General features: G+C 41.3%; 1 protein-coding gene across 1 annotated transcript in view; it reads right to left on the bottom strand.

Annotated features, from left to right (window-relative positions):
* Positions 1 to 161: 161 nt before the first annotated feature.
* The window catches only part of RAPH1 (Ras association (RalGDS/AF-6) and pleckstrin homology domains 1), a 99,851-nt gene continuing 74,756 nt past the window's right edge, over positions 162 to 25,256 (bottom strand). The window contains 11 exon segments of the mRNA XM_052791295.1: positions 162 to 7,874; positions 7,876 to 8,181; positions 8,183 to 8,248; positions 8,250 to 8,348; positions 13,024 to 13,166; positions 14,787 to 14,907; positions 15,515 to 15,613; positions 19,898 to 20,008; positions 21,240 to 21,383; positions 22,730 to 22,795; positions 24,498 to 24,619. Coding sequence (XP_052647255.1) covers positions 6,366 to 7,874; positions 7,876 to 8,181; positions 8,183 to 8,248; positions 8,250 to 8,348; positions 13,024 to 13,166; positions 14,787 to 14,907; positions 15,515 to 15,613; positions 19,898 to 20,008; positions 21,240 to 21,383; positions 22,730 to 22,795; positions 24,498 to 24,619 — 2,786 coding nt within the window. The 3' untranslated portion in view covers positions 162 to 6,365.

Genomic DNA, 25,256 nt, shown 5'->3' with positions numbered 1-25,256 from the left:
AATAAAAAGCAATTTATTGAGAGTGAGCACATAAATGGTAACCTGTAGGTCATCAGATGATACCTGATCCCTACAGAGGGGAACCACTGATGCCCTGAGAACACAATGTGGGTTCTGAACTCATGAAAAAGGAAAATGGCAAGACAGAGCATTAAAACAGATTATTAAATTTAACTACATCTTTATTGAATTGTGCATATTCCATTGTATAATGATCTATATTGGGTACTCTATAATGTAGTATTTCTTTTGTCCTCTCCCATGCTTAAAAAAGTATATTTATACATATATTTATATATATTTATAATATGGCAAAGCTCCCCCCAACCTGAAGCTATCAGTCTAAAAGAGCTTTGATTTTTCTTTTTGGAAAGGGAAGAAGAGGGGAGGCAATCCCATTGAAAGATAAAATGTGCAATTTTCTTTTTAAAGCAGTAAACATGAATGTATTTACAGCACTCAGCACAAGTTTGCTGCACAGACAAATCATCATTGCAATGACACTTTTTTCTTTCATTTGCATCCCCAGTATTATACAGAATATCACCAGTGGCTGCTAACAATTAGTGTAAGCCATAAAACAAACTGCTGCTCCAGTTAATTTCTGGTCCACTGCAGTCCACTAGAAGGAGACCTAAGATTTGCAATTGCAACTTGTGACAAAGCATTTAGTTTTCCTTTTAGAAGTACAAGCTTTATAGTGCTGCACCAAATCAGCAGCAGGGAGCCTTGGGCACAGGTTCTTTGCTAAACTGGCCTTTGCCCCCGCCCCTTGCAGATGTGTAGCCAGTTACCAGCATTGGTTAAAAGGCAATAGGTGCACAACATCTAACAGTGACAGCCCTGTTCTCTTGCCAAACTGCTGCTGCGCATCAGCAGCACCTGGCAACTTAGCCTCAGGAGAGGCTGGTGCGAGCACATCTGTGTACCTGGAATTTAGCTCTGAATGCATCTTTGGCATCTTGGGGAAGGTGGGAGGAAACTATTTTCCACTGTAGGGAACAGTTGGTTCAATTCCTAAGTCTCCTAAAAGACAAGTTGCCTTTAAGCATTTAAATAAGGGGGGTGGGGGGTGGGTGCTGTCCAAAATCTGTTACTCGAGTTCCTTCTCGCTCATTTCCCTCACTAAATCCCTGCCATGGGGGATTGTGTGTATAGCACTAGTTCCTGTTCCTCCTGTTCTTCCAGCTTCTCTAGCTCTCCTCACCAAAGATACACACTTCTGACTCACAGAGAGCTCACCGAGTCCTCGCCCTGTTGAGTGCCTCAGAGCACCAAATAGCCATCAACCCCAATCACTATTTTTCCCATGTTAGTGGCAATTACTTTAATTTACATTGTGAGGCATAAGCATGATGTTGTCACCTCATTTGCAGTTCAGTGCCTTAAACTTTTCAAAACTAGACAAAGCCTCTGACTCACTGGATCACAGTATTAGTGAGCGCTGACCCCTGCAACTTAACACTGGTTTCGTCAGTCTTCATGGGCATTTTTTTAATTGAAGGAGAAAAAGAATTCAGAAAGGAAAATTACTTAACTTTAGACCAACTGACAATTCCAAAATAAAAGCTTAAATCCCACCAGAACATTACAAAAACATGTAAGAGAAACTATCCCCTGTAGTGTTAAATCGTCTCTGGTTTGGAGTCTGCCCCAATTGTGCGAGGGAATGCAAAGCTAAACACCAGGAGCCACAAACAGGCTTTGGGAAAACATCTCCCCCAAAGAAGTAAGACTCCCCTCACCTCCAAATGAGGAGCACTGTTTGCACAAGTACGTAATCTACACCTTAACAATGAAAAAAGGAAAAAAAAACCAACCCAAACTCACATGTTCTGGCTGCATCTACACTACTTTCCGTCAGGAATTTATATTGTTTTCCTGGAGTGCAACTGATTTTAATGTGACTGTATTTGAAATAATACTCATAGTAAAATCCACTTATTCAAAATAAGATTGTAAGAAACAAGTTTACCTGCAATGGGGCCACTAAAGTAAAACAATTTAGTTCTATACAGTTTTCTGTAATAAGCAGAAAATTTCTCTTTTGCCCTTCTGCTGTTGAAATGGCACTTTTGGTTCCTTTGACTGTGGAAAAAATAATTTTAACTCAGAGAAAAACTGGCCACGCTTTTATCTCTGAGCTGACTTATCTGGTTGCCTAAGGGCACAGAAAGAAGAAATTAGAAAACCTTTAAAATGTGCAAGTCCAGAACAGTAAATCTTAAAATGCACTTGGAAAAAACTGCTCCCTCTCCCATCAGACCTGAAACCAAAGTGATCCAGGTACCTTCACTTTGTCTCGCTGATGTGTCAGTCAGTCACTGCTGCCCTGCAGGAAACTGCAGAGTAAGTTCAGGAGAGGAGCTCTTTGGCTTTGAGGTCACGCACCAAGTCAGAGCAAGCAGTGGTGGTTTGCCACAGGAGGAAACCACTGCACAGGGTGAAGCAGGAGCTTTCCTCTTCCGTAGAAAATAACAGGATTATTTTATGGTGAGACTTGTGCCTAACCTCCTCCCCCAACCACAGGTTTTGAAAGACTAGACAGACCCCCCCAGCATATCCACCTCAAACATATTACCTATGGGTTGTTCAGAACCCGTGGGTTTTTTTGTTTTTAATTTCTCCTCTAAGATTACTGCTGATGTAAGAGCCTAGTTTCCCCTTCCAAAGCAACTCCCCGAGACCTGAATTACAATGAAAGTGTTCAAGAAGACTACCTCCCTGCTTTCTACACCTGTGCTGCATGCACAGAGAAACCTGGCTGAACAGGAGGGACCCTTCTGCTCACAGAGGTGGATGTTACTGCTGCATGGCAGAGGGGAAATGAAGCCCAAATCTGGAACAGATTAACAAATGCAGCAGTATGGTCTCAGCTGCCCCTGCAGCAGTGGGGCTTTCCCCAACACCCACCTTAGCAAGTGTCAAAGGCCATACGCTTCATCATGTAACACAACTACAGCTGTACTCTTTAATAATTTAGGATGGAAGCATCCGCTACCTTTGTGTCCAGAGTATGAAACCTCAGCTCTCACATGCTCCTTTTAATAGTGCCAAAAGGATTACAGCCCATGTTTGTAGCTTCTTGCTGTGTGTCTGAGATCTGGCCCCTTTGTTCTCTGATTTAAATAAATACAATGGTGCAACTATGAGACCAGAGCGCACAGTGGAAAATAACTTATTTGCAAATAAGGCATAAATATTTACTGTCACAAAACCAGTAAATATACTGGAAAAGCAAGTTACAGTGACGGGTCTCATAAGCTGAAAAGGCAGCCAGGTTGTCTGAACCACACTGTAGCCAAATTTCAGTTCTCAACTGAGAGACAGCAAGCTGCAGCCACTCACTGTATTTCTGTATCACTACTGGCTTAGGAAGTATGTAAGTTGTAACAAGAAGGAAAACAGGGTGCCACCTTTGCTGACGCTCATTCTTTTTGCTGCAAACTTAAAGAGATAAAACTCCTGCCTCCCAGCAAGCTGTGTAGCAGCCTGCAGTAGGAAGCATGGATTCATTGTCTAGGGAGAGATACTAGGTAAACGAATTTGAGCACAGGAAAATGAGAACAAAGCTCAAATGCCTCTGAAGAAATTGCACTCAAACCACTGCTCTGCCGAGTCCAAAGCCCAGAGGTACCCGCACTGAATGAACAAAAGAAAAAGGGCTGGAACTGACACACACCAGTGGAGCTGTCTTGGGGGAAAAGAAAAACAGACAGGGCAAGCAGATTCCCTGACTCCTGTCATCTGGGAGCACACGCTGCATCAGCCCAGATGCATCCTGCCAGGGAGTAGGAGAATGTGTCCACTTACCTATCGTCAATAACAGCTGGGGAGTTACGACTGTATCTGCACACCTTTTGCTCCACTGGTGGGTATGAGCCCCAGGAGCTGCATACAGTACAAAGCAGCAGGAGGACCAACGTTGAAAATTACAGCACCCATGAATTGCAGTATAGCTTAACAACCTTCCTGTGAAGTTATTTGCCAGCTACACCGAGCATGCTTAAAATCAACAATGCAAATGCTTTTAAGGACACTTTATAAGCACAAAAATAGTAGAAACAAAACTTTGTGAACAATTTGAAAGATACAAAAAAGTGCCTTTCCATAGCAGTGCTTTAAAAATGCACACAATGGTATATACTCTTATTGCTCAAAAAAAACTAGTCTGAAATATTAAAACAATTTCCAGAGGTGCTGAAAAAGATTTTTAAAAAATCATATGAAACAGGTCAGCAGAGACAGCACCATTAATTTTTCTCTTTTTGTGATGCACTTATTTAAAACTATATAGTTATAGATGTGTCATTTTCCCCCTCTAATTAGCAAAGCTTTTTTCCTATTCATAAATTATTCACAAAGACTTTCATTATTTGGATTTTTTTAAAAACTTTATAAAAAAAAAAGGAATGGGGGACTGTCAACGGTATTTCTTAAATCTATCAGCCTGAATTACTCTCATGAGAGATTAGTTTACATCTTTTGTACATGCTTGAGGATACTGTCAGGTCAAGCTACTTCCTTTGTTTCATTCTTTGGGGGAAGGAAAACATTTAATATTTGCTTTTGGAGAAAAGGTAAACAAAGAGTAAAATCATTTGCCCTCTGAGCCTTGACAGTATCCCCATGGTGATGAGGGAAGTTCTAACAACCGAGGATGGGGTAGGTACAGTCCAAGTATTTCAGCTACTTTACAAAGGCTGTGTACCACTACCCTGTAATGAACATGCATGATACATAGGACCACTTAGGCTAACTACGCTACCTTATCACAACCTCCGAATACGTGGGTAAGACCGTACAATCAAGCTACTGAAGTACAAGAAAAAGGACTCTAGTACTCGATCTGGTGATTGACTGGCAAACAAAAAACCCAAAGCAAATACGATAGTCTATTTCCTACTCATATGGGCCCTTAAATTAAATTATTAGCAAATGCTATTGCCTCTCAAGGTTGAGGTTTTTTCCAGTCTTCTCCCTTGACTGCTAGAAGTGCCAACTTTGGAATTAACAGGTTTATGCATTGGTTGCAGTCTCTGGCGGGTCAAAGAAAAGAGAGAGAATTCCCACCATGCTTGGCCTGAAATTACCACTCCCTTCTCTCTTTCTAGAAGGTTTAGAAAGTTTCCTGACAGTTTCTAATGAATTACAAACAATACTTTAAATGTTTCTAGACACTTGTTTTTGTAAAGATAATACATCTTATCAGGCACAGACAAGGTGAGAATGTACACTGTATATGCTTGTGCGAGAACGCAACACTCTCTACAGAAACCTACCTGTTCATTCGGGGAAAGAATTAGATGTACAAATGATGTATCGGCGTGGGTCAGCCTTGTGGGTCGGCATCGATTGCAGGAGTGCTGGCAGCTTTCAGAAGGGGTTAACACAAATATATTCGTCTTGAGCCACAGAAACAAATGATTGAGCCTACTATAAAGTTAGAATGCATAATGGATTGGAATAATATATATTTATCCTACTTACTGCATGGACAAATAACTTTGAAATAATTCGTAGCAGTGTATATTTTTAAACTATTTGGAAGGGAGGGGGAGGCTCTTTATAGTATAAATATATTTCACTCCAGCCCACTATATATAAAAATCTATTTTCTTCCTCAGAACATACTCATTTTCAGTAGTATTATGACCAGAATGTTTTGGTATGTTGCATCTGTACTTTTCAATCAATGGACAATGTACATTGTTACTGTTCCTAGCAGAACACCTCAGCTCTGCACCATTTACCCACCACAAACTGCCAAGAGATTTGTGGGGTTTTTTGTTTGTTTGTTTTTTCTTCCTTTCTTTAAAGTGCCCCCTACATCTTCATCTTTGTGGTAAGATTTGACTAGTTACAGAGTCCGATTCCAAATAATATAGTGACTGAAACAATAAATACAGTTCTACAAAAACATTCTGGTTATCTTCTATAATTGCGACGAAATATATCACAATATATTATATACCTACACTTATAATACATGCACAAACATGTCTCACGTGGACAGACACTACAAAAAAATTATCTCCCCCCTCCCCTAAATGCAGAAAAAGTAAGAAAATGGGGTTTTGGTCCGATCCATATGAAGGGTAAAAGAAATTGAAAGTGTAAGTCAATGCCTCTCTACCCACCTTTCCCAATAAAATATCAACACCCCCAAGTCCCCAGCTTTTTTGGCCTAGCCATGAAAGGGGAATGTCTTTACATTTAGCCTTAGCTACAGTTTGAGATCACCTCTTTTGATGGGGCTACCTATCATCCACGTCCCCACATTCTCTCCAAGTGCGCAAGATCACGGGTTGGCTGATCACGGAGCAGCCCACAAGTCACAGAGAGCACCAGCCCCTGGGGACTGCCTACCAGTCCCGCGACAGCTTGGTGTTCTGATCCCTTTTGGGAGGTGCAGGGGGTGGCCCCCTCCGTAACGTTGCATAGCCGGATATATGACTGCCCCCAAAGCTGCTCGTCTTCTGCTGGTCAGCCAGCAGCTCTGGTGGAGGCGGAGGCAGGACCATGTCGTCCATGGTGGCTGTGGGCTCGGTTCTGGACATCCGCGCGGAGGAGAGGGAGCCGTGCCGGGTGATGGATTTCCGCTGCAGCGTCCGGTTGAGGTCTGCCAGGAATCCTGGCTGAACACTAAGGCTGGACTTGGGTGAAGTGGGCACTTGTGGGCCAGCTGACCCTGGTGGCTCTGCGACCTCCGCCTGCGTCAGTCGAGTGCTGTCGTTCCGCTTGGGACGTGTGGGTGGTGGGGCTTTTTTCACAGATGGTTTTGACCATGCCTGAGGCTGAGGATTGACAACAGCGACTTTTGGGGAGGTGCTGCCTGAAAATACTGATGGGATCTCAACTGGTGGGAGAGGAAGATCTATTTCAGGTGGTGGCGGTGGAAAGTCTGAATCAGACGGTGGTGAAGGGAATTCGACCACAGGTTCCTTCCCAGACACAGCCGGAGCAGGAGCCTTGGCCGGGATCCCTCCTTGCGGAAGGACAATGGGCAGGCTCACCCCAGAAAGGTTGAGCTTTCCTGGCTTTGGAGGGGCTGCAGGAGGCGATGACTCCTTAGAAGGAGACCCTGACGGCTCTGGTGGGTGTGCAAATTTGCTGACAAGGCGGTCCACTGAAGGTCTCTTGGACTCATGGTACTCAGTGGAGCTGGTGGACTTGATGCTGGAATTTCGCTGAGGTGTTGGAGGTGGTTTCTTCCCTCCCGGGCTTGATGTCTTGCTGGTCTTTTTGACTGGAGACCCTGATTTGTCAGGGGGGGGAGAACCTGCAGAGGAAGCTGGGGAAGGAGGTGGAGGAGGAAACACTAAGCTGCTCTCTGGTGGAGGAGGGGGGAAATCGGGTGAGGGAGCGGAAGCCGGCTGCCACTTGGGCTTTGCCTTCACTGCTGGAGGTGACTGTGGAGCCAGGCTCAGCGGAAGGGGTTTCAGAGGCTGGGGCTCAGTGGCAGGTGGGGTGGGAGGAGGTGGGAACTGGCTAACTATCTGTTTCACCACCGACGGCACCGGGGACTGCGGGGATGGAGGTGGCTTCCCAGAGAAACTCTGCTGCTTTGGGAATGTTGGCGGGGGAGTGGGGCCAGGAGGGGCTGGTGGCAGCGGAGGCACCTGGGGAGAGGTGACGCTTGGTTGTTTCTTCATTGCAAGGGGCAAGGGAGCTGGCACAGGGGGGGTGACGTGTGTGACCCCTGGTGACGCTGCCTTCCCACTAGGCTGCGGGGACAGAGCTGCCATGACAGGCTTCGGGGGTGCCTGGGGTGGTGGTGGGGCAGGCACAGGAGGAGGAGGTGGTGGCAATGAAGAGGTGGCAGTGGCAGTGGCCTGGCTTATATTTGGTTGAACCTGATGGATTTTGGGGGGGCGGTGGCGGCGGTGTGAACTGTGGCACAGAAGGGGCACAAGGTGCCGGCTTCAGCTGCGCCATGGCCGAGCCCGGTGTGGGGGGAGGCGGTGGAGGCGGGGGAGGCGGCATGACCCCGTTGGGGGGCACCAGTATCTGAGGCTTTCCCAAGGGTGGGGGGGGTGGGGGGGCCTGCTGTGCAGCAGGAGCTTTGGAAAAAGGCCCGCCATGCTGGGCAGCGTTCTGCAGCCTGGTGATGGTGCTGTACTTGACGAACATGGTGGCGGACGAGCCTGCGGATGGGGCAGCCTGGCTGGGGAGGGGGGGGTGGGGGCGGAGGAGGGGGGGGGTGGGGGAGGGGGGGGGCGGGGGGAGGCGGCGGGGGCAGGGGGGGGCGTCGGCTGCGATGCTGTGTAGGGGGTCCCCACTTTTGTCTGTGCGGACACAGGAGGTGCGGCAGACACGAAGGGCCGACCTGCAGGCTCCATTCGGGCCTATTGGGAAGGGATTTTTAGTGGAAGTGGAAAGGGAGAAAAAGAAAAAGACAGAGAGGGAGGGAGGGAGACAAAGAGATTATAAAGTCAAGGTCTAAATGTGCCTATCATTAAAAATTAAGTGGCAGATTACAGCATGCAGGAAGTATTAGCAAAACAATGCAGCAAGAGAATTCCATACACTGACAAGCCTGGACCATGCACAGTCTGACCGGGCAGGCAGGGAAGGCAGCTGGCAAGAATCAGCAGAGCCAGGTCTACTCCAAGCTAGGCTGAATGTCAGGGAGAAAATACACCAGCCTTGTCACTTCTATGGGGCAGGCACCTGCACCCAGTGAGAATTGCTGGTCCTCCTCTGGGCAAGTATAATGACCCAAAGAGAGCACTCCCCAGAGCACCACAGGCCATGACAGAGGACATCAGGCAGAGCAAGAGACTCTGCAGACATCTCCTCAGCGCAGTAAGACTAGAGTTAAACCCATACATGGCCTCCCAGAGCATCTGTCAAGCCTTTACATCGGTTAGCTCAGGCCTTACACTGCTCAGTGTTACAAAATGCAGAAATCCTGAACTGCTCTAAAACATGTGAAGAGCAAGCTCCATGCAGGAATACTACTGACAGCCTTCCACTCCACACGCTCTGATATCCAAGACTGGTAAGGAAAAAAAATGAGGAAAAAGAGGGAGAACTGAGGTTTCCTAGGAGAATTTCCCCAGAAGGAAATGTTTAGAGATCTGCAAAAGAAAGTTAGCTTGGGAAAGAAAAGCCATACATGCTACTATTATGTTAAGCAGAAAAAGAAAGGAAAGACAGGGAAAAGCTGACTAAGGGAAGGAAGGAGCAATGGGAAAGCAGCAGGCAATGTTTTAGTCTACTTGTCAGGTTTTGCTCAAGTTAAATTGTTTCTCTAAAACTGCAAGCCTACATTCCTGTTAAAAATTAAAAAGATAATTGCATTACTCAAGTTTATAAACATCCTCCTAACACAAAGTGGTTTGGCTACAAGCCAAGTTGTGAATTTCACAGTGCACAGCATAGAAACATGCATTAGAAAAGCAACACCAAGATGGCAACTGACGACACTGGGTACCTATACTTCATTAGTAGATACTTTGCCATGTTAGCCCAATTATGCTCATCTGCACTGTATGAGCAGGTTTGCATATTGCCTTGTTGTAAACACAGGTGCACAGTTTCTATATGCGCAGAACACCACCAAAAGGATTAGAGAGTCAGAAACAACAAACAGTGATTTACAACACACATGGGGTGTGCCTCTACCTGTCACATTAGGTCTGGAAGTCAAGAGTATAAGAGTTCTGGAGCTAAATCAAGGTGTTTGCATAACAAAACAGGAGAGAAATCTTGATCTCTTGCAAGTGTTAGTCTGTAAATTACCATTCTCCCAATCACCCAGGTTAATGAATTTTCAAGTAGCACCACCTGACCTTAATTGTGCCCTGTATAAGGCACCACCTGTGTGCTGACCTTAGCTGTGCTGAGCTTCACTTTTGACACCTGAGACAGCAAAAGGCAACAGGAAAAATAAAAGCAGCATAAAACAGAGAGGGAGACCAAGGCACAACAGAACAGCTATCCCTTAATGGCAACACCTTGGAGAATCCTGCATTTGTCACTTAAAGCACACACAGTGAGCACGCATTTTGATGCCTGTTGTAGCATCCCATTTGAAATAACATGTTCAAAATCTAACAAGCAAAATGAGACATAATGCGACCTTCAGTGCCCATCTTTGAAGATGTGAACAGATGAATAAAGTATTCTTTGGGCAAACAGCAATCTTTCAAAATAGGAAGTGGACAGATTACCTGCATTTTGGGAAATTTGGGGTTTTTAATCTTAGATATATTTGAAACAGAGAGGAATTTTCCTCATATCCATTGAAGACAGTCATTTTCACAGTGAGCAAATTAAGCACTCAGGACAGGGAAAAGAATATTGTGCATCTCAGGAGGGGGAGCTCCTCCCATCTCCACAGAATCAGATTAAATTTCCACAACCAGAAACATATTCAGTGATACTTTGTTTATAGAAGAACCTTGAAACAGATCATTGTCCTTGTTCATCCTTATAACTATGTGATGTCTTTCTGTGTATCCTGAAAAATTACCTATTGCGTACTAACAATTCAGATTTGTAACATGCATCTTCATGACTATCTGAACTCTCAGAAATGCTATAAAAAGAACAGTATCCATTTTTTAAAATAACAACTGTGCTTTTTTTTTTTAGCTGTTTTTCCTAAGAAAATAAGCTTTTGCAATTTAACTATTTGCCATCTCTTTTCCTATGCCAGTTGCTTTTGGATTGGTTAGCAAATTTCAGCCAAATATGACAGACTGCTAGAAATCTCAACATATTTTCAACTTCAAGAAATTCTTGTGAAGCTACTGGCACCTGGTAAATGAGGGAAAAGCAGACGTAACTCACCCATTTTTAACTTGTTGAGCAGTTAGCCACTGGCCAACCAGTACAATATCCTGGCTGGCTGGCCAGCCTCAATGTCATCTCCCTGCTGAGCCAAAGCATGCTCTGTTCTGCCCTGCTTGCCGAGGGGGGTGAGACAAGTGTAACAAGGGGGGAGAGAGCTGTTGCAGAAGGGGAAGGGACATGCTGGACAATTCTCCATTATTTCTGCCACTTGCAGCAACCTGCCCATATGAACTTCTTAAGCCAGGTTTGTCACCAGAGCACTGTGGAATAACTACCTCTGAAATAACTGTTTGGAGACTAATCTGCCTAAACCAGCATGTCTCAGTATCACTGCAACTGCAACTACCTTTTAATGTAAATTACAATTTTTTCAACACTGTTGTTTCCTTTCTTGCCACTCAGTTTAACATTTTCCACTGCTAATCTAATTTATTAGTTATTTAAGTTCCTTGGGCCAGATCTGTACAGGATAAAAAAACCCACGTACTGTAGTTTCACTGAAGGTAAATTTGTCACCAATCTAATCAGAATTTTTTAACATGGCTTCGAATTGTAATTTTACATGGTTCATTTTCTTTGGATTCTTTGGAAGTTTTAAGGTAATCCATTCACCTGTGTTAACATGAGGAAGAGAAATATATACCTTTTCTTGGATTTGTGCATAGAAAGGAATTCAAATTGATGAAATCTTGAAACATGGATGGCCCTCAACAGGGAGCAGTCTGAATATTTTATTTTTAAAACGTCTTTAATCAGATAACATAAAAATTCTTGGGGTTTACTTAAATAAGCAATTGCGAACAGCACTATGGACTTGATAAAAACAACAGTGGCCCCATTGTGGTAAACTTCAAACTCTTCTCTAAAAGCTCACAGACAGTGTAACAGCAAGATTTTCACATTAAAACCAAAACTTTAGGGAACAGTAACATTACAGTTCTCATACCAGTACTCCTTCACCTCTGTCCGATACATGCTAGACAGACTCAAGTGCCCTATCTTTTGCACCTACCCTGCTCCTGCAGAAATGATGCACCCTGTATGCATATACAAGCCATCTGCTGATGAACATGCAGCAGGTGTTGCACTCATGCAGTTCAAAGATTTGGATCACAATTTAGCAAGCTACATTCCTGGGCTGAGTACTACACTACTATTAGAATCAGACAATTTCCAAGCCAGCAGGCACTGAAGAAAAATTATGAATCCCAAAGAATGCAGTCATGTCAGTTTTCACATTGTGCCACATGTGCTTTCTTATTTGAAAATGTGATATTATGACTTATTTTTAGTTATTTATCTGATGCACCAATGTCAGATGTAGTGACCCATGGGTTTAGTTTTAAGCAACTTGCTTCTCTAGCGTGAACCTGGGGTCTGGGGAAGATTCAAAATTGACAGGAGTGAAGGTAGCTTCCCATAGCATCCTGCCAACATACTTCCACACGTAACTGCTGCAGTTAGTACTGACATCATGGCTGTTCAGGAACCTGGAAATTCCTTTGAGCCTGACAACAAGCCAGATTAAGTGGCAATTCTGCTGTGTTTGGAAGCATTCCCCAGGAACTACACCAGTCAACTATGACAAAAAGGACAGAAAACTAACCAAACCACAACAGACCTGAGCCCCAGGCTTCAAGGGGTTAAAATCTTTTGTAACTCTCTACCAGTAACAGGAGATACCAAATCTGCCTCAGTCCACAACTGCTTTCAATTTTAATATTTCTGCTTTGACCATATCTACGGTTACTGCTTCCATTTCCACCGAATATAATAGAAAACATTTGAGTAAAAACTACTGCAGTACTTAAATAGATATACCTGCCTTCAGGTCTCAGTTATTCACACCTTCACAATGGAAAGATGTGGCTAGTTAACTGGAAAAAGATCTTAGTGAAAGAATTTCATTCAACTTGTTAACAGCTGATCGTTTTATTTTGTCTTTATTCAACATTAGTTTATAGGATTCTATGAGAAGGCCTTTATCATGCCTTCAAAGAACAGAGGGCTTCTGTGCACACACATAAGAGGAAGAACAGAAGGTTCCAGGGCTGAATTCCCTGAAAAAGCGATTCCTGAATAAACAATTATATGGCAGTGTATGTCAATAACAGAGTAAAAAAGAGAAAAAATCCCACTCAAGACAGAGGTGGGAGAGGTATCACTCTGTCTGGTACATTTTGTTGGGCGTTGGTTCTCAAACTAAAGTCTTCTTGTTACCTTGCTGGATTCCTCCAGTTGAGTGCCTCGTTTCCAGGCCTCGGAGAACATGGAGCTGACAATACTTTGGGAACGGACATGTCCAGCTGGCTGTGTGTCAGAAACTCCACTGTCAGACTGATTAGAATGATTTGATTGAGATTCTGTTTAGAAGAAAGTTAAGAAACAGTTAGCATATGTTTCTGGTGTTCTTATAATGCAACTGTGTGACATTTATTGGTCACACTTGTTAAACATGTTATCCCACCAAAGGACATTGTTGCCACTAACTACTGTATAAGCTCTAGCTCACATCCAGGCCCTTGTTGTCTGGAAAACAAAACAGTGCAACAGATCCCTGGTATGAACCAAATCTGAAGCTCCACAAAGATGACAGCATGTCAGATATGCCGCAAAGTAAAAACACACTGCAATTGTATAGGTCCTGAAACACCCAACAGCTCCTGCGCTTTGGGAAAAGCCCCATTTCATGCAATGCATGCAGCCTGCTCTCTCCAGCACTCCTTCCCAACACAACCTTAGAAACAGACACTGGACATAGGCTGAGGACAGGCAGACTATGCTAGCCGAGGCAGTAGTCTACTTCTGACTGCTCCATTCAAAGGAAGAGAAGGAATGATGCGCATCCCGCAAGTAGCAAAAAAAGATAATGCTCTGGGTCCACAGGGTATCTTGAAAAGATAGCAGCAACCACTGCCAGACCGATTTATCCAGCCTTGCACCTGCTTTCTGTGTAGTCTCAAGCTGTCCTGGGGAAGAAGAGCATCTAGGCACAGGCTGGACTGCAGCGCTGGCAGAACATGCATGGCTGGTGGGCTGTGGCTCAGCTCCCCGCAAGAAGAGAAACTTTATCAGAAAAACACCCAGCTTGGATGGAGAAATTGTCAGTAACTGAGAATTTACTGCTACGCCTGGCAAGCTGTGCCACACAGTTGAAAAAACACGGTGCCTTCCCAGTTAGGCTGAATTTGCTTAGCTCATTCTCACAGGCTACTTTCTGAACCTTCCCAATTCAGTAGCATTACTTCCTGACCCGTATCTGCAATGGACAAAACACTTTCGCACAATAGCCTGTTTTCAATAATGAAACTTGCCCCGAGGGTTCAGAATAACCTGGCGAAGTGTCAGTCAGCTCTGAACAGTGAAATGAGACTATATAAACCATTCATCAATTTTTAAACTGTTCTGTGCTACAAAAAAACAGTCCCAGTCCTGCTGAGAGATAAACAGGAGCATATTACTGCAGGCACACACAGTTTGACACAGGAACAGAAACAGTGTTTTCAAAGTTCATCTCTAATGAGATTGTTTGGATCTTTGCCTTTGGGCAGGGACTATTTCTCTTTTTCCAATTTCAAATATTTCAGTCAACAAAAGCAGTTTAAGAGCTACACACACATGCTCTATGCATCATTAAAACATATATCTGATTTCTTTTTTCAAATAGGTGAAGATAGAGGCATTAGGAATTTGAAAGGAAGTTTCCTCCTCTCAGTACCAGAAAAACATTCTTTTTTTGAGGTGAACAAGAAAGTACTGTATGTTCCAAATACACACACCCCTGCAAGTAATATAATAAAATAGGTTTTTATATTTTTTTTATATATATGTTAAACAAAGTCTATGTTTTGGACTAATCATAGCATAAAAGACTTTGGAGAAACAGTCCCATTTCCTGCAATAGTCTCTCCTGAGGTCTCCACATAGCAGATGATAATAACGGTGATTAAATCTTTCTATTGAGAGACAGATCACATTATTACCTGGCAAACTAGATGAGCTGGAGCCTGACTTGATACTGGAGCTAGACAACGAAGTCCAGTCATATGCCGATTCTGTTCTCTTCAATGCTTCCTGATAATTCATGTACAGTTGCTTCCCATACTAAGCAAAATAACAAACAAATTTAACAATTGTATAGGCTGTGTACCCTTTTAGGACTGTTGAGCTCCACCACTGGTTTCTCTGTTTCACCTTTATTTCCCCCAGAGAGGAACAACAGGCTCTTTGTTACGGAGCTCAAGCAACATTATTTTTTTATTAGTGAATTGCTGAAAGAAAGAAAGAGTTCATTTATGCTAGAAGAGATAGTGTCAAGCAAGAAATGGGCCAATGAATAAACTAAGCCAACCTGGGGATCTTAGAAAACAATTCTGTTTTCTCAATTCTCTTTTCCCATAAGCCGGCTTTTTAAAATCTGTAAGGGAGCGGGCTAAAATCTAGCCATGAGGTCAGTTAGAACTTCGTTGTGTGACAGAGGTGCAGCAGAAACAAGAAGAAAGGGCACAATTACTGAATTATCGTAACAACAAAGCCTAACAATTTTGCTAGGGAATTAGATATGTAAGAAGATCGTACAGTTCACATTCAAAATAGTTAAACAGAGGGAAGTTAGATTTAGCATGTATTTTGCTAAGTAACTGTAAATGGTTTCAAACAGATAATGACAACCACTCATGACAACAGTGCAAGACTGCCTAGAGGAGGTTACCTTAGCAATGCGGATGCCATTGATCCATTGGTGTAGAGTTCTTACATCATCACAGCAAAGATACTTGATATACTGGGATTTCTTCTGGATCTGAGGATGCTGCAGAAAAATTGTTAATCCTCATCAATATTTTAATAGCTAGGAGTGCAAGGAAAGCTATTTATCTGTTGAGGTCTATACAAACTTAATGCTGGAAGCTCTTTAATAATAGTCTGTATCTGAGCTCACTTTAAAATGTTTGAGAGTACTTCAGGAGGTGGCAGTGGGGCTTGCTTCACATGCAGATTGGCAGTGCGTCCAGCGTGCACTGATTTCAGGTTTGAAACACTAAGAAAGGGTGAATCTTTCAGTATTTTGGTGCTGTACCTTCTACCAACAGAGTCTTCTACACCTGTAAAGCATTTTAGAAATCTTTATACTCGCAAGCCAAGTGGTCAGAACAGTGTCAGCTTGTAAAAACCGTTCCTGAACACAAGCAAGAGACTGCCAAGGCATAAAGAGTTGTCTCCTTTCACTGCTCTATGGACTCTCACCACCTGAGGGAGACAACTGATATTTCACCTTCCTCTCACACCAAAACAAACCGGAGGAAAACAAACACACTGGTCTTCTCTGCTTTTGTATGGCTTCAGTGAGATGCTCCACAAACGACATGCTTAACGGTACAATTCCATTGTCAGCTTGTAGAGCCTTCAAGGTCCTCCACCCTACTGATACAGGGCTATCATCTAAAATATTACTGCTCCCACATGCATGTATAAAAAAGAAAAGGTGCTGTATTTATCAATTCAACAGTCAAGAAGGAAATGTGTATTTTTCAAAAATCAGACAGTAGAAATCATTCTGGATGGATTATTCAGTTGCTTCCTGTCCATGCTATAGAAGTTCCATGTCTCACAGCTGTTGGGGCAACTCTGAATGCTCAAGTTCTTATATCTTCTGTTAGCTTACAGTTCAGTGACACAGAGTTTTGCTAGATGATCATAGGTATTTAAGTTTTACTGGACTGTCTGAAACATGTATCAAAAACTTTTAATCTCTTTTCAGAATATTTTCTCCTGTTGTCTTCCAAACATAATTATTTCAAAATGAACATGAATATGTTTATCTCCATAAACAGAATATATATAACTAACTTCATTATGATATTAGAGAATTGTTTTCACTTTTCACTACCAGCCTCTTTCACATACATGTTGTATAACAAAGAAGAGCCTATAGAAGCGCAAACTATTACTTTACTGACAAGCTGCCTTTTTCCTGGGCTTGTTCAAAAATTTGGTTATACAGAAATAAAAGAACCTCTCAGAAATCTCAGAAATCATTTAGGACCAAGGAGCTAATATTATATACTAGCATACAAATGCTATACTTAACAATAGCACAGCACCTGTCTTGCACAGTAAGGTTCAAGATAAACAAAGGAAGCAAACACGTAAAGACAAATTCATTCTGAACTTCAGTGAGAATTGTCCTTTCAGTTTGTATGTGCCATTCACCTCTCTAAAAACATGTTCATGTTTTGCAGGTATTTCCCAGCCTAGTGAATCTTTGTGGCACAAAACTGAGTTTCTATTAAAAAAAAACCACCTGTATGGCTTCTGTACATTGGTACTAATATAAAACATCAATGTAACATTTTAAGAATTGAGAAAGGCAGAACTCAATCCTGCTTAATATAATAATTTGGTGATTCATCAGTTCCACACCGAAAACATAGCTTCACTTTGTCTAAGTTACCTGACTAACTCTACCCCATTAATTTACTTAAATAAAGGGACAATTTAGACACATTAAAATTTGACTTTAACATTTTCATGTCCTCATTTATGCTCAGAATGGCAACACTTTTTAAAAAAATCTACTTAGATAAGACTTAGTCTGGTTTACTCTGTGTGGTCAACAAATCTGAAAAAATAATTCACTATTAACCTGTGTGGATGTGGATAGAAAGTGACATGTAAGCAGAATAAATCAATTTATTTCAAAGAATTTATAAATACCTACAAACACTGACATTTTTGCTTTTAATTGCATTCAATTAACTGCGCCAATGACCTATAAGAACATGGAAAATATTTCCAGTTTCAGCTGTATGCTTTCTCCCTTAATATCATGTCCCATATTTGATATTCAGTATCTACCTCTGAGTGGGCCCAAATGCATGTTGCCCTGTCTATTGGAAGATGAAATCTTTTTTTCACACAGTGGACAGGCAGCCACACACTCCAGGCACATAAAACATTCTAATGTCCTGACATATGCAACACCACATGAGCTACACATCAGGGAAGGTAAGAGGTCACAGGAAAACTGTAGGTGCAGCTATAATCATCTCTTGTTACTTGCACCATTTTCAAATCCATGAAGACACTTTAATTGCTGTGAACATACTGTGAAAACCTGTTTTAAAATAGCTTTGTAGCTAGCTATCTTACAGGAACCGACACCATTTTGAACACTGTGTGGGAGTCAAGAGAGACTGGGAGACGAGTTAATGCAATTTAAAATAACTTGAAGTACTCAAGTTATTCATCTCAGGTCACTGCTTTCATAACATTTTTTCCTACTTGTTCTTTCTACCTGTCCTTTATACTCAGAAGTTTCTTCCTTTACAGCATTCCCTTTCCCTCAGGTTGGGCAATATGGGTAGACTTGACTCTCTAATACCAATTTCTGCACAACTCTGGACCTATGCTCTGAGAAGATGGCAACTCCCTGAAGTTACCATTTCAAGGGCTATTATCTCACTGAACCTGAACTGTTGTAAGGTATAGAGCTGCCAAATGGAAAAAAAGAGTTTAGTGTTATGTTTTAGAGTATGGTGAACAATTAAATAGACTGGTATTCATCAGTCTGGAACTAAGACAATTCAGGGCAATATGAAAGTGTTTACAAAGTCATGAGGACCATGGAGAACAGGCAACAATTGTTCACTAACTGTTCACTTCCTATACAAGAACTAGAGGAAAATGAAATGGAAAGCAACTGATGGTTCAGAACAAGTAAAAGAGCGTACAAGGTAAACCCAACTGCTGCAGCATTCTAAAAGTTTCTTAGAATCCCAGAGACAGGGCATATTCAAAGAATAAGAAGGGACATAGGGCTATTAAACAGCCAAGATCCACCTCCTGGCTCCCTAAATTTCTAAAGGCTGAAAAAGTATTCTGTGGAAGTATCTCTGCAAGACTGTCTTGTATTTCTAATTTTTCTCTAAGCAGCTTATAAGGAAAGAGAAACCTAGTGAGCTAGATGAGTCCGGTAAAGCCATTCTGCTGCTACTCTCTGATCTTTTTTCCTTCCCCCACCATGCAATCCACACGGATCTTCTGGCAGGTGGATGAAATCTGTCACCTTGATGGGGAAGAAAGTGATTCATAGCCATTTCTTCCCTCTGCACTAGTCCCTGTATGGCAGTTTCTTTTTTTTTTTTTACTGTATTTCTGTCAAGGAGGCTCATTACAACTCCACAGAAAAATGTAGTTAAACAACATGTGCTGGGTTTGGCTGGGATAGTTAATTTTCTTCATAGTAGCTGGTATGGGGCTATGTTTTGGATTTGTGCTGAAAACAGTGTTGGTAATTCAGGGATGTTCTCATTATTGCTGAGCAGTGCTTACACAGAGCCAAGGCCTTTTCTGCTTCTCACACCACCCCACCAGAGAGGAGGCTGGGGTTGCACAAGAAGTTGGGAGGAGACCCAGCTGGGACAGCTGACCCCAAATGACCAAAGGGATATTCCAGACCATATGATGTCATGCTCAGCATATAAAACTGGGGGAAGAAGAAGGAAGGGGGGGGCGATCAGAGTTATGGTGTTTGTCTTCCCAAGTAACCATTACACGTGATGGAGCCCTGCTTTCCTGGAGATGGCTGAACACCTGCCTGCCAATGGGAAGTAGTGAACAAATTCCTTGTTTTGCTTTGCTTGCACGCGTGGCTTTTGCTTTACCTAGTAAACTGTCTTTATCTCAACCCACAAGTTTTCTCACTTCTGTTTTTCCAACTGTCTCCCCTATCCTGCCATGGGAGAGTGAGCAAGCAGCTGGGTGGTGCTTAGTTGCCGGCTGGGGTTAAACGACAACAACATAGCTTTCTCATTGTCACTGTAACTTATGGCAATTTAGATTTCTCATGTGCAGATTGAAGATAATTTAGAGATTCACCATGAAAACTGACAGGCATAGTTTTCCAATTGTTACATTACTATAGGAAGTGTATTCTAAATTATAATCTCTCCCAAGATTAATATTGTGTTAATCAGCTCTTGCTCACTATTAGGAAGTGTAGTTATTATAAGGGACTAAGAATAGTGTGGAAATGCTTCAAGCTTTTTACTTGCTCTTTTCAGTATGAGAATTTTCAAAACAATTAACAACTTACCTTTAGCACTAAACAATAGTCTGTGGGTGCTTTGTATTTGTTCCGATAGTCCTGTCCATAGTAAACACTGACATGATCTAGCTGTAGAAAGCACACGAGATCCCGTGAGACCTATGAAATACAAAAATAATGATTTACAAAATATCTTTATAAGAAAGTCACACGCACTGATAAAATCAGTCTAGTGTTAAGATCCAATACTAATATAAGATCTAGTTAAGGTCAAATATTAGTTTCCATCTGATTCAAAAACTACCAATACAAGAAGGAGATACAGCCATGCATAAACTCTTGCATCAGACATTCATTTTTAACCAGATATCCTCTTCAAATTCAGTCTGGGTTTTTGTGTTTTGTCTTCATTTAGCCTTTTGACAACATTTTTACACCAGACTACTGATTTTTATTCAGAGTTGGTATCAGGAAAAAGTAAATAGGATTGGCTGACTGGGAACTTTTAAACAGCTGTTGATTACATTTCACCTTGGTAATAATCAAGGTGCCCAAATTCCAGTGTGACTGTGAGTAAAATTCTAATGATGTTTGGCAGTGATTGTAGGGCACAGAATTTCAACAGGCTATCCTGCGCATAGATTGTTTTAACAAAGCAAAAGGCTGTGAAAAGAACATCTGAGATGTATTCAGCTCTAAAGGGAGCTGGTGCACTGACAGACATTTCCTCTTCATTGCCAGCTGTGTGGGAAGTGGACTTCCTCTACTGGGGATCAGTTGATGCTGTCAAGACTGATGGATTCCTGGACAACTTGAACTCACAGTAGTTCAGCCGTGAAGCTACAATGCATTTGTAGCAGCTTTCTATTTATTTTTCATTATTGATACACATGAACAGCAGTAAGTGGCAATAAAGAAATGGTATTATAATTACCAGTTTCAAAAACGTAGCACAAATTGGTCCGAAAAGAATCCCATTTGTATGAACTAACTAAAACCAATGAAATTATGCAGACTGATTGTGGAGTTGGTCTGACATTTTATGATTGGCACTTGCGGTGCAGTTTGGTCCTTCATCTGAATTCTGCTTGAGAAAAGACAGCCTCTTAACTCCACGAATAATTTTTCCTCAAGTGTTTCTGAACACCTAATCCCAAGCTCACTCAAAAAGCAGACCCTTGTCGTCTTGTATTGTTAAATTTGGGGTTACACCCTTCAGATCAAGCGCTACCACAGTAATTTACACAATATTTCCATGAAAAAGCTGCACTTTTAATTAAGGGATGCAGCACTAGGCAAGGCACAGCTAAGCCAAAATTTAAGGCTGACTCTTGTGTGCACAGTTCACCAGCGATAAACAATTCAGGGAAATTGCTTTAAAACAGCATACCTTTGCCTTCCCTTTAGGGACATAGTAGATTCCAGAAGCTCGAAGAAGAAAGTAACGTTTCTTCCAAGACTTCTTACCATCCTCTTTCAGCCACAAAACTCCCTCAATCTCTGGCACGGTTACAGAACTTCCACAGAAACATTCCTGCCGATAAACACAGTGGTTTGGGAAGAGAAACAGACAGAACATAAGCATGCAGTGGTTTGTTTTTAATGACTGAAATCCTGAAATTCTTTATCTAAGGAATGCACACAAAACTGGGACAGCTTTTTTTTTTTTTCACGCAGTGATATGAATTAGAGATTCATTGTAGAAGCTATAAGGTAATTCAGACAAACACAATAGGGGACCTTAGCATCTTCTCAGCACAAGAATAACAACAAAAATATTAGCAGCTACTGTAAAGATTTTCTAACCACTGCTTATCAGTAATAGATGCCCCAACAGCTTTACTGGCTTTAAAGTCACGAGGTCGCCTTATACATATAGCCTCATAAGTCTAAGTATACACAAAACCTAATTACATATCCATCAGATACAGCTATAATTCATTCCATGAGTACTTTGTGGCTACTAACTGCCAACACTACAACTTCTGTTAAGGTTCTATTTATAAAGAGCTAACAGAGGAAAACAAACACTTTAAATACAGTCCAGATTAATATGCAGCACAGAGATTTATGAGTAATCCTAGAAGACAGAAAGAATTAGGTAGAATTACAACCCTCTGCATGTCGTGGCTCCAAGCACCTTTTTGATCCACAGTATTCACATGACCACTTATTAAAACCCGTATTAATAATATACTAAGAGCATGCATATGGTACTTAAAAGCGAAATTGTATTAAATATAATCCAAAATTAAATACCCAAAATATTTACTTTTGTGTAACTACTGAAATCATAATCATTATTCTGGAAATCAAGTGGAAGCTATGACACTTCAGCACGGGTATGTCTCTATAAAAATGTCACATTTTTTTTGTTGTCCTTAGTTCTATTTAATGTGTTCGATGTTAATTGACTTCCTTCTCTGTCACTCATTTTTTAAATTTAATATTTGGTTGTTTATTTTAAAATGGAATTGAAACAATTTTTAACTGAACCAATGCTACAGAATTTTGTAGGGAATAACAATTTGGAGAGTACTAGTAAAAAGATCTCTACCACCACAGGTCAAAAAAAGCCAGGTGACAGTTCTGCAAATATCGACTGGTTTTAGCCATAGTTACAGGTAACCTCATTTTGATTATCACTGTGCATGGTATTTTGTTTATTAAACAAAATAAAGACACATTTTTATTAACTGATTGTATCTGAAACAGGGTAACATTAAAATAGCCATTTATGTCAAATGTAACACATTCCATTCACAGTTGTTCCAGAATTACATTCAGCTCCATCCACCAACTTCAATCACCACAACCTTTTAGAGTTTAGCTTCCAGCTCTGGAATGACCACTATGCCCTTTTTGTTTTGGCAGTCTTACCTCTAGCAGCACCTCTTTATTTCTGTCTGCCATCTCAGAGGTTTCTTTCTTCCCTAGAAGATAGTTCTGTAACAAGAGAAAACTTAATGTTTCTATAGGCATTCTGAAATCAAGCCGAGCAACATTTCTTATTTACCTTTCTGTAGCCGTAAGAAAAAAACCCCAGCTATTACCTAAGAACAATACATTAATTGCACAAAACTTTGTAGTCCAATTGAAACTATCTGTCAGAGTGCTAAATAATACATGGAACTAAGTTATAACCACCTTTTCCAGAAATACCAATCAGTCCATTCTCTTAAATCCTACGTAACAGCCTCATAACAACATTGTCCTGGCTTTCCACAAAACAAACAACTGCCTGGTACAATGCATCCAGAAATAAAAATACTATGAACTTGAAAATCCCACAATAAAAATACTACGAAAAACAGAGATCTTTAAACTTGTTACTTACTGCCATTACTTATGTGTTCAAAGAAGCACATACAGAAACAATGTACTTCTTTCCACCTTGCCCTGACAGTTTTGCTGAATTAAAATATTTATTTTTCATGAAGAGTTACTAAATACTCCTTGTCTTCTTAAAAGGAACCTAACTACACATAGCTACCGTATCTTATTTAATAGGAAGTTTTGTACTCTCCTTCAGCTTGCAAAGGACGGGCACAATGAAAATCTTCCTCTTCCTAACCACTAGCTCTTATGCTGGAAAAAAACCAATATTCACAAAGTTTAACCAGGTCCGTATTTTAAACCAAGGAGAAATACTGGGTTTACGCTGGTACCTCATTCTTGTTGACAGTGCCCACCGTATGTACTGATAGTAAACATATCAACTACACGCTTTTTAAAAAGAATTCAGAGTTTTGCTGCTTCATCACAAAGCACTTGGTTTCAATACTTGCTTTAAAAAAACCCCAAAAAACCCCCAAGTACACTGATGGTGTCCCAAAGGATGAGCATGCAAAACTGATACTCAGTTTAAATCCAAGAAATTACCACATAGATGCCATACAGATATAAAAATAATCTATGACCCCAAAAGGGAATACATTAGGTAAGAGTTAAGCAAGAGATCAAGTGATATTATACCCAGGTTTTTTCAATTCAAATTCTTCAAAGAGCCACCTTCTGCTTTTCTGTATCTTTTCCTCCACTCCCTTACAATTCTGAACTGCTGCCAGATATCAAATCTGTAGCTATGATTTGAAAGGAGAGAGGCATTTGAGATCATTTGAGAGAGAAGAGGGGCCTTCAGTTTCCTAGTCAGGGAACAGGAAACAGCTGAATAGAGGCAGGTCTCAGCTTCCACAGGGAGCTCTCTTCACTTGCCATTCAACCATGAAGTAGCTATTCTCTTAGATTTTCTCTTCCTCTTCTTGCCAGCAATGTAAGAATACACAGTGGAGAGGCATTACTATTAGTAATATCTGTCAACACCTTTCTTGCATATTTACATATTTGACCAGCACTGAGTGTTGTTGTAAATGCCATGAAATCGCTTGCCTTCATCTCCATTAAAATTACCCACAAACACATTAACAAACAGGTTGCTTCAGCCTATGGTTTTCGGCTAGGGACTTGGATTTTGTGCCAACCACAATGTGGATTATACATGGTGCCGAAATGTAAAGTTGCCTGGCATTTTAATACATACACAAGTATCAAAAGTATGGAAATGAATGCTACCAAAAAAAGCAGGAAACTGCAACCAGGCATGCACGTGTGCATTCACACATGCATTCAACATGAATCTCAGTCTTACCTGGGGATTCTTGAAAAGTGCATATTTCTCTATACGTTCCACAAACATTAGTTTGTTTTGACTATCTCTTGTCCAGTTCAGAAGATTTTCAACTAAATTTTCATGATCTTCAAAGATCCTTTCTGCAGCAATAACAAGAGAGCAAATACATTTGAACCTGTCACATTTTGTGATATAAACTACTCTGTAGTCATATCTGGGAGACAAGGCATATACATAGAGAAAATAGTTCAAGGTCTACTAAAATGGGGAAGAAGTTTACACTAAGAAACTAAAATAACTTAGTCAACTTTCAGACACACCTGGTTTAATTTTACACATACACTCACTCAGCACTCAATTCTGTCTTTTCAGGCTTATACTTCCACCAATACATGAAGTGTGTTTCTATTTTTTTTTTTTTTTTACCTGACAAAGCCTACCATCCCACATGAACACAACAGACTCAAATAATGACATTTCAAATGTTATGAGTACAAATAAGAAATACTTATATGTACTCTGGTCCACACAATCCCTGGAGGAATTCTTTAGGCAGCTTTTTCAGCACAAAATTTGTTCCTACATCCCCAATCACCATTTCACTCATGAAGGAACAAAAAGAGTAATAGACAATGATCAGAGGGAAAACAAAATGCTTCCCAAATGCAGAATACCCATGGTTAGTGGGAGTATTGTAGAAGAAGTCTGAAAACTGACACTGTCTATTTCTTACAATCTATCTTGCTGAATAAATGATGTATCAACAATGGCTTCTGA

This window comes from Harpia harpyja, chromosome 7, assembly GCF_026419915.1.
Source record: "Harpia harpyja isolate bHarHar1 chromosome 7, bHarHar1 primary haplotype, whole genome shotgun sequence".
Classification (NCBI taxonomy): domain Eukaryota; kingdom Metazoa; phylum Chordata; class Aves; order Accipitriformes; family Accipitridae; genus Harpia; species Harpia harpyja.
The sequence above is the reverse complement of the archived record's forward strand: the minus strand, read 5'-3'. Positions and strand labels throughout refer to the sequence as shown.